The sequence below is a fragment of the Nanorana parkeri genome, unplaced genomic scaffold, assembly GCF_000935625.1.
Source record: "Nanorana parkeri isolate BGI_ZX_2015 unplaced genomic scaffold, ASM93562v1 scaffold1158, whole genome shotgun sequence".
Lineage (NCBI taxonomy): Eukaryota > Metazoa > Chordata > Amphibia > Anura > Dicroglossidae > Nanorana > Nanorana parkeri.
The window spans coordinates 176215-186637 of NW_017307426.1; the positions used below are offsets into that span (position 1 = coordinate 176215).

General features: G+C 42.6%; 1 protein-coding gene across 4 annotated transcripts in view; it reads left to right on the top strand.

The window, feature by feature from the left end:
- The window catches only part of BRD1 (bromodomain containing 1), a 69520-nt gene that overhangs the window by 8520 nt on the left and 50577 nt on the right, over positions 1-10423 (top strand). For all 4 annotated transcript variants that reach the window (XM_018568236.1, XM_018568238.1, XM_018568237.1 and 1 more), the window contains exons 2-7: positions 2191-3564; positions 6008-6164; positions 6623-6754; positions 7815-7943; positions 8047-8359; positions 9885-10148. In XM_018568236.1, coding sequence (XP_018423738.1) covers positions 2201-3564; positions 6008-6164; positions 6623-6754; positions 7815-7943; positions 8047-8359; positions 9885-10148 — 2359 coding nt within the window. In that variant the 5' untranslated portion in view covers positions 2191-2200. The remainder of the gene's footprint in view (positions 1-2190; positions 3565-6007; positions 6165-6622; positions 6755-7814; positions 7944-8046; positions 8360-9884; positions 10149-10423) is intronic.

Sequence of the window (10423 nt, forward strand, 5' to 3'; positions counted from 1 at the left end):
GCTTGCATTGAGGAACCTGGCCTTGGTGCAGCAGAGAGTAAATCCGGCCATGTCTGCAGCGTGGTAGTAGAGTGGGACAACTTCGGCCGTAGGGAAGGCAACGCTGGACTCCATAAACTAGTATTTATTTTTTCCATTTGTTTTTTTTTTGTTAAGCCTGATGAAGGGTCCCCTTCATCAGGCTTAACATGACACAGTTCCGTGGTCGCCCTGGTGGCGAGTCCTTACCCACCCCCTGCCTTCCTGATTGGCCAGAAAGCCAGATCCATGCTTCCTCGTCACCTGGTGACAGCTTCCCGGCTAGAAAGCTGAGCAGCGAGTCATTACACGGTACCACGATACCAAAAAACGGTATCTCTGCAACCCTAGTCACAATTATAAATGTGTCTGGAAAAGTAGCCAGCTTGCATATATTTCCTGAATCAAAATAGTTTGCACACTTATTTTTAATGTTTGTTTTTTTAAGGCGCACATCACACACATTTAATTGACCTTTTATAATCGCTACTCAACAGTTTAATTTCCTTGGTTTGTGTCCTCAGAAAGGCCATAGCAGCGCGTTGCATCTAGAGACAAAGCTTCTGTGAACTGGGGACATCAGTTTGTGGGAGTTGACGTCACAGCTTTGTTTGGTTTATGTAAATTATGTTCCGGTAGTGCCTGTGCATGACCAAATTCAGTTTTGTCTTGCTTTCAATTAAATTGACAGTGCAACTCCAAACTCTGGTTTCACTATAAAAACACATTACTGAAAGACTTGCCTGATCATGGCACACGTGATGGATCTAAGTTAGGTAAACAGTGGTCAGTGGTTTTTTGTTTAAACCTGTAACCTTCACTACTAAAATGGCAGGGGGCATGAAGGGGATTTATCTAAACTGGAGCAGACAGCATCTTAAGCAGTTGTCCATGGTAACCAATCGGCTTCTTTTTTCTAATTTTCTATGCTTAACTGAACAAACATGGGCACCTGCTCTGGGTTCTGTCTGCTCCAGTTTTGATAATTTATGCCCCAATATATTTACTTTTATGTAATTATCCTTTAAGTGAGACCTGCGTTCTTCCCTCCCCTCATGTGGTATATACACCTGTTCTTGCTCTTGCTAGATCCCTGCTAGGAGCCGTATCTGCTGCATATTCATTAAAAATTCCTATTTCATATAGAGAGGCTGTCCTTTGTTGGGACTCAATTGATGGCCTTGCTAAAGGAATACATAATTTTGTCAACATGCACAAGCAAAATACCCAGCTAGGAAAGTTTACATTAGCACCCGTGTGGCTAGTAGACAACCAGGAAGTGGAGATCTTGCAGGGGTGAGGACAGGTGAGTTTAAGACTTTGGAAGGTGGAGTGGAGGAGACTTTGAAGGATAACTGTGCTTCTGCATAGGGGTTAACAAAATTTGACAGGTACAACCCTGTGAACACGGCTCTCTACTTGCCTGTCCTGCTACCCATTTGTTGAAACCTCGCTTTGTAGCAGAGCTCCTAAAATTGTGGTTTCTTCTGCTGTCCTGCATTTATGAGAAGGCAGGGGGAACCCCATCACCCAGTGAGGGACCCGCTATTTAGCCAACCCGCTAAGTCGAACAGGAATGGTGGCAATAGCTCTATTACAAAGTGGAGTTTCAGGCAATGGGGCACTAGACGGGTAAGTATAAAGCTGTTTTCTTCAGAGTAGCGTCAGAACTTTTAACAACCTCCAGCTGGACACTTTAAAGTTAATAACTTTGGCACCGAATTTGAAGTGGAGCTAAAAAAAAATGTCAGTACCACTTTGATTTTTTGTTGTGGACAGTTTTTGTCAGAAAAACAGGCAACAAACAAGCTTTAGTGACGACTGGGCTTATTTTTAATTGGTCTTCCTGTATAGTGTCTCTTGCAGTGTGCATTCACAGCATATTTGTTTACAACAAAAAAAATAGTGGTGATGTTTCTTGGACATTTAGGGGCTTCAGCCAGGCATTGAATTAGCATTGTACCTTGACTTTTATTCCTGCAGGGATGGGATATCTCTCCATTGTGCTCTCTGTATGGATCTCTAATGGTCTTAGGTTTATATTTAAACCATTTTAAACTGTTATTTACAAATTGATGGGTCACTTTTTAGGAGTAGGGGTAGAAAACGGGGTAAAATAACAGCAGTCTTCAATTTTACATATTGTGACTCATCTTTTTATGTTTCTTTCAGATCATCCAAAATGAGGCGAAAAGGACGTTGGCATAGAGTTTCTGCACCCAGGACTTCTACTTCTCCGTGTAGTATGAAGCATTCTCCTACTCGAGAGACATTAACTTACGCCCAGGCACAGAGAATGGTTGAAATTGAAATAGAAGGCCGTTTGCACAGAATAAGTATTTTTGATCCTCTTGACGTTATTTCTGAAGATCATCCAACTGCTCAAGAAATGAGTGAATGCAATAGCAATAAAGAAAATAGTGAACAGCCTCCCCAGGTTTGTTTACGGTCTAAAAGACAGAAAGCCAGTAAGGAAAAAAAGAAAAGTGAAGTTCTTCCAATCCCCCACGGACATGCTTCCACCAGTACTCTTCCAGAGCCCAAAGTACGTGTCATAGAATGCAGTCCCCCTTCTGCTCCCAGCAGACCTGCTGCGTATTACAAGTTTCATGAAAAGTCTTCGGAGGAGCTGGATAAAGAGGTGGAGTATGATATGGATGAAGAAGATTACGCTTGGTTGGAAATAGTAAATGAGAAAAGGAAAAGTGAAGGACTTTCTGTAGTGTCTCAAGACATATTTGAATTCCTCATGGACAGGTTTGAGAAGGAATCTTATTGTGAAAACCAAAAGCAGGGGGATCAGCAATCATTAATTGATGAGGATGCAGTATGTTGCATATGCATGGATGGAGAATGTCAGAACAGTAATGTAATTTTGTTTTGTGACATGTGTAATTTAGCAGTACATCAAGAGTGTTACGGTGTGCCATACATACCAGAAGGACAGTGGCTCTGCAGGCATTGCCTTCAGTCACATAACACGGCTATTGACTGCGTGTTGTGCCCAAATAAGGGAGGTGCCTTTAAAAAGACGGATGATGATCGTTGGGGACATGTAGTTTGTGCTTTGTGGATCCCTGAAGTTGGATTTGCAAATACTATTTTTATTGAACCAATTGATGGTGTACGTAACATACCCCCAGCGAGATGGAAATTAACTTGCTACCTCTGCAAGCAAAAAGGCGTTGGTGCTTGCATTCAGTGCCATAAGGCTAACTGTTACACAGCTTTTCATGTAACTTGTGCTCAAAAGGCTGGATTGTACATGAAAATGGAGCCCGTGAAAGAAGTGACTGACAGTGGCACAACATTTTCTGTAAAAAAGACAGCATACTGTGATGCCCATACTCCCACAGGGTGTGTCAGAAGGCCACTAAACATATATGAGCTACCAGAATCTAAAAATGGCATTTGTAGAAAAGGGACTGATAAATCAGCTAGATCTACATCTAAAGTTAGGAAAAAAGCAAAGAAATCAAAAAAAGCATTGACTGAAACGTGTACAGTAATACCGACAGTCAATGTCCCTGATATTCCACCTCAAAGGTAAGATGGTAATTCTTGGCATGATGGCAATAAGTTTTTATCATTTAAGATGGAAATATCAGCAGTGACATGTGATGTTTATTTCCTGTTCCCTAAGGTATGAAATGTATAACAAAAATAGAGTACAGAATGGTGGTAACCGGCTGTAAATTAAATTATAGTAGACTTTGCACCCCTTCTGTTTAGTTCTGGCTCTGCGATGTTCCTCCTGTGATTTAATTTCTCCATCTCTCTTGGTGTTGTGTGATGACGTGTTGACCTAACCGCGGCAGCAAGGGAGTTGGTAAAATGTTGGCGAAAGCACTTGTGAGCAGCGCATCAAAGTTATTTAGCTGTACAAATTTTTAACATATCCCTCATATGCTGCCCCACTCTCCTTTTTAGGCATCATGCTGTGTTGCCCCGTACAGTGTAAATGACTGGTTTATGATGGGCTTAGAACTGCGGGAAGAAGCATGTGGGCAGCTCGTGTAACTCTGCAGGAGCTGTGCCGCTTTTGGCAACCATACAGAGATGTACAACTTCGGATGCAGACAGGATGTATCCAGGTCTCTTACACAATCTGTATGCGGCTGTCAAAACATGGAGCTGAGGAAATCAGCGTGAGGGCACACAACTCCTGTAGCTCCAGACCGATATTGGCAGTGTGGCCTCCTCCTGTGCTACACAGCAACGCCCTACGCTCACCCGCCCTGCACGTCTGTGCGGTTGTCCTTACTCATACGCTGACAGGATGGATCTTGCCTGCGTCCAAGCCGGGAGACCCGCACCCGTATGAACCTGCACTTGTTAGTGTATGGCCGCGTGCTCCCATAGAGAAGGACAGGGGCTGCGTACTAATCACACGCAGCACCTGTCCTTCCAGGGAGCTGCCGATACGGCCGTGCACGGAGCTGTAAGTGTCGGCTTTTTCCTGTGTGAATGAGGCTTAAGAGTTCGGACTCTGTACAGCATTCAGAGTCCGATATATTGCTGGATCTGGGACGCGTGGGCTTACAAGTAAGCTACGGCCAAACCTTTTTTTTTTGCTTTCTCTTTTGTGTCACAGGAGGTACATTTACTATTGTCCTCCTGTGACCCAAAACCAGCATGCAGTTTGCTCTTGCCCACTATATGCTGAAGGTGCAGAGCCACTTTGCAGCCAGGACAATATTTCCGGGATCCCCCCTGCTGCCTGATTGACAGCTGGCTCTGCCTCTGTTGAGGCAGATCCAGCTCTTCCCGCCTCCTCCCCTGTCTGTCCCTCCAGTCAGCGCTGACGGTCGAGGGGAGGGGGGAATCCCCGGGTGGTGCAGTGACTGAAGATGGCGAACTGAGAGATCAGTGGCTTGTGATTTTTCTGTTCTCAATCAATAGAGCAGATCTGTAACAGCTTCAGTGTCGCACATCAGCTATAACTATGGGGGTGAGTGTATTTCACTCTCTCCCCATAATTCTCTTTTAAGACCAGTAAGGGGTGCTGGGGAAAAGAGGTTTAAAAAAACTAAACGTAACTGCATTGTTTTATTTTAACCAAAATAGAATCCCTGTACTAGGAATCTGAGTATAAACGATGATTACCCCTTCTTTCCAATTACTGCTTCAACTTATTTCCTATGGCAGCAGTAGATAAGCTGCTGTATGCTTAGATAATTGAATTTAGTTCACTAGTTTTATATTGATTTATTTTAAAGTGGACCTAAACTTAGGGTGCTCATACACTGTGCAAATTTTTTTTTAGGAACCCTTTCAGTCGGCATACCTCGTTTAGCTGATCGAAGGTGCTGGCCGGAAAATCTTTGTACGATCAGAGTCTGCAGCCAATGAGCCGCCAACTATGTTCGGGTATTCTGACAGCGGGATTCCTCCATCGACACAAGTGTTAATGAAGGAATCTGCTCTATTTTTCTCATCCAGCCTGCGGGTTGAACAAGAAAAATAGCAGTGTTTGGCCAGCCTTAGTAAAATGCTGAAATTGACACGAGTCCAATTTTCTAGTCATGTGACCAGTGCATAAACAGTCATGTGGTCTCCGTGGAAAGGCTGGGCTGTTCAAACAGACCTGTCTATATAGTGGCTACCCTCATAAGAGCACCCTTAGAGTTTAGCCACAAACCCTACAGTAGCACAGATCAAAGAATTGGTTTGGAAAATGCAAGTTTCTTACTACATGAACATTTTGAAAGGTAAAGCGTGTTTGCTGCTGCCTACTGTATCGGTCAAACTGTATCTAACACACAAAGCCACACAGCACTTGTAAGTTGCTTGGTTTTACATGTACAAACACATCTCCTACATATGGTAAATATGGAGTGGCATTTATAAGATGCACACTTTCCTTCTGTTTCATATTTTAAATACTTTTAAAGTTTGTCTAATGTTAAGCAAAATGTAATAAATTTTTTTGTGTTTTTTTTTTGCCTGAGCTGACGTGTTTAAGCATTACATATGTTGTCTTGTTCAGAATAAACAAAATATCCAACCAGGTGTCTATCCAGCGGAAGAAGCAGTTCATTGAGAGAGTTCATGGTTATTGGCTTCTGAAGCGACTATCAAGAAACGGCATTCCTTTACTGAGACGGCTACAGTCCAGTTTGCAGTCCCAGAGAAACAGTCAACAGGTGAAGATTTTTATGAATGTCTTCCACACAAAGCCTTTGTGAAAATGTTTAATTTATTAATGATGATACTGATTATCAGGAGACGGGGGGGGGCGGCGTCGTGTAATGACTTGCCATCCTGATTTGCCCAGTTTCCCAACCAATCGGGAAGCAGAGTGGCGAGCCATTACACCCGCGCCCCCCGGCTACTTGATTGGCAGGAAAGCCGGCCCCATGCTCTCTCGTCACCAAGTAACAAGGGAGCATGGAGCCGGCTTCCTGGTCAATCAGGAAACCGGGCGGCAAGTTACTACAGTTGCGGTAACAGGAGTATTTGGGCGAGTAATTGTACTCGCCCAAATACTCAGTATCAGTACCGATACAAGTATTGGTGCATCCCTAGTCGATATGCTCAATGTTCAGGGAAATCCCTTTTTATATTTTTAATTTATAATTCTTTCTTTTTAACTCTAACTCAGAGAGAAGATGATGAAGAAGTTCAGAACTTGAAAAAGAAATTAAAATACTGGCAACGGTTAAGGCATGACCTTGAAAGAGCAAGATTATTAATTGAACTTATCCGGAAACGTGAAAAATTAAAACGTGAACAGGTAGCACTCTTCTTTCCCATTACTTTGTTTCTGCATACATATTTGTTTTGTTAGAATGGATGTTTCTGATTTAGTTAAACATTTAATCCTTGTTTAGTACCTGATTTAGTTCAAAGTATAAGCAGAACCGATGAATCAAACTTCACATAGCAACACTACATCTCCTTCATTATCCATATAAAAGCACATTTACTCCAAGGCCTGCATCACATGTGCAGCCATCACCTACTTAAAGAAAAAAACCCAAAGATCTACTCACCCAAAGCTCCAAGCTGGTGGCTTCTTAGACCGGTCCTTTCAACGTCCCTACTCCTCCTCTGCATCAGTCTTAGGTCACGTAAATCATTAACATCTATACACAGTGTATAGACATGAGGACACAGAGGAAGATTCTAATTATGGAGGGTGAGCTGGAGGGAGCGCTGTGATAGCTGGCTGGCTTGGAGCTTCGATTGAGTATATCTTTGTTTTGTTTGGAACCTAGACACAAACGAGCACTTAACCCCTTAGTACATGTACTTCTTTGGGCGTAGGCCGTTTTGTATCGCGTTCGGACGGGCGGAAATACGGCAAGGTGTGAACCAGACCCATTGAATACAATGGGATTTAGATGTTTGAGCGTTTTGTAGAGCGTTCGTCGAACGTTGAACGCGCTACAAAACGTTCAGGTGTGAACCAGGCCTTACAGTGTAGAAGTAGTCCCATTGCAAGGGTTAATAGAAAAAAAAAATCCTGGAGTTCTTCATTTAACATGTCTTGTCGCATTCGTTCATCTTTTATTGGGAACAAGGCTGTCCTTTACAAACCTAGCTTTGTTGTACTATGGCATGAGTGAAGGGTCATGTAAGTGCCACATGAAGCGCACTATTTCAATGCTTTACTACCTTTTGTGAATGAGCTCAAACTTTCAACTGTTACATGCTTTGCTGTTGCTTCAGATAGCCTTGTCTGCAGATATGTTTTTTTTTTATTTGCTACCGTTTGAAATAGTCGTACACTGTGTAGTAGACTTGACGTGTAGTGTATATTTAACGTGAACCTTTTATATTTTATTTTTTAGGTTAAGGTTGAGCAGGTTGCTATGGAGCTTCAACTGACACCACTGACAGTGCTCCTGCGAACACTTCTTGAACAACTGCAGGAAAAGGATTCTGCCCATATATTTGCTCAACCTGTGAATCTTTCTGAGGTGAGGGTAACAGTGGTTAATACAAATAACTTGAGAAACAGTGGTGTGCCCATTTTGTCTTAAGGTTTCAATGACGAGACACCGTTTTATCACTTTATTATAGGTTCCTGATTACTTGGACCACATAAAACATCCCATGGATTTCTCTACAATGAGGAAACAGTTAGAAGATCAGAGATATACCAATATAAATGTGTTTGAAGAGGACTTTAACCTCATTGTTGAAAATTGCATGAAGTACAATGCCAAGGACACATTCTTTTACAGAGCTGCTGTTCGATTGCGAGATCAGGGAGGAGCATTATTAAGGCAAGCAAGGCGAGATGCTAATGCTATTGGCTTTGATGAAGAAACGGGGATGCATATACCAGAGCAACCAAAATTTGAACCTCCCCTGCAATTTTCCTGGGAGGATGGTAAGTTCTTTTTAATGTTTTACACTGGGTAGAGTAATGCAGTCTCCATGAAAATGCCTTTCCTCTAGAACCCTTCAAAATAGAGGATTTTTCTCCAAGGGATGGCGAAAAAAAAAAAGCTTACCGTTAAAGCCAAAAAGCTTTTTATTTATTTGTATGACTTTGCTGTGCTTTAAACTGGAGGCATAACTTTAAAGGCAAGTGGGCGGAGTTGTATAAAGTCGCTTTAAAATTGGTACTGTTAGGTTGGAAAAGGTGTATTTTTATCTTTTGGTTTTTAAAATGTACAAAAAAAATTGAATACATTTTGTTAAGTAGGTCTGTAAGTAATGACCATGTTATTGCAAAACTATTAGGTGAAAATGTAATACTGCAATTTGCAATGCTTAAAGGAGAACTATGAGATGAGTGATTTTCACTCAGCCTCATAATCTGAGCCGACCTGTGACAATGAAAATGTTACAGGTTGGCTCAGTAGATCGGGAGGTGAGCGAACACATACCGGCGTTCACTCACCTCTCGATCCTGTCACGGCTCTCTGCCGTGACAGGGGAGGGGCTGGATTCCCCTCTCCCCGCTCCGATCCGCCAGCGCTGACTGGCCGGACGGGGGAGGGGGCGGGTACAGCTGGCTCTGCCTCTAGATAGGCAGAGCCAGCTGTCAGTCACGCAGCTGGCCGGATCCCTGCACAATTGTCGGGATCCGCTTCAGCTGCGGCATCTCGGTATACTGCGAGCAGCTGTTCGCGGTATACTGCGGCGTCTCAGTATACCACCAGCTGTAGCTCGCGCTATACTGAGCCTATGGTGACGGGAGGACACTAGTTTGTGTCCTCCCGTTACCCTAAGGAGAACTATGGGGAAAAGCCTTAACCCCATAGTTCTCCTTTTTAAAGGAGAACTGTGAGGCGAGTAATTTCCAGTGATCCTCATAGTTAGAGCCGACCTGTGACAAAGAAGCTGTCACGTGTCGACTCTATTGATCGGGAAGTGAGCAGAAACATGGACCGATCTGCTCACTTACCTCATAGTTCTCTTTTAATGTATTTATTGTATTTATACCCTGAACTTTTTTTTTTTAAAGTTTTGTAACAAATAGTGAAAGGTTATAGAACCCCTGCCAGGTTTTACTGCTGTCCAGGGTGCTGTTGGAGAGATTCCCCCTCACTTGCTGTGTTTTTGGACAGCCTAACCAGACAGTGAGGGAAATGGACAATAAAAAGCTGACAGAGCTTCTAGCATCCCGTGTGTGTATAAATATAAAAAAAAACTGCTTGCCTTGACTTTGGGGAGAGTTGCTCTCACTCCCTGTCCTGGGGATAAAAATTTTACAGGACTGGAAGTGATGGAATATCTCCAGTGGAGCCTCTCAACCTGACAGAAGTTCTAATTGTTCCCTACTCTATCCAAAACAAAAAAGATTTGAGGTAAAGATTCACTTAAACTGATAATCAATTTCTCAAAAATGTTCTGGATGGGATTCTGTGTGTTGTGTATGATTATTTTTTATTTTTTTATATTTGCAGTTGATAAGCTACTAAATCCTAATAACCGTGCACATATGCCCTTGGAAGAACAACTAAAAAAGCTGTTGGAGAAACTGGATGTGACTTTTGCAATGAAATCAAGTGGATCCAGAAGTAAACGGTTAAAATTGCTGAAGAGAGAAATCAGCAATGTTCGTTACCTACTGTCACAACAGCACGTACAGCCACCACAAATAGAATCTGGTATTGGAAGCTTTGAAGAGGAAAATGGGTCCACAGTTGAGAATGATGGGGAAGAAGATGGTAAGACCACTTTATTTTTTTTTTTACGCTTTTTATTTTTTATTTTTAGTTATCTAAACATTTAAGTACGATAACACAATTTAACAATTGCAGGTGACACTACAAGAACATAAATACACAGTGGTGAATGAATAAGTAATACATAAGATGCTTGAGATGAACATAAGCAGAGCACGACATCTCGAGGGTAGTCCAAGGCGGGCGCAGATGCATTTTAGTGTCCCAATGCAGAGTAACCCATCACTGCATAAAGAAGAGCAAGGGGGGTGGGGTGG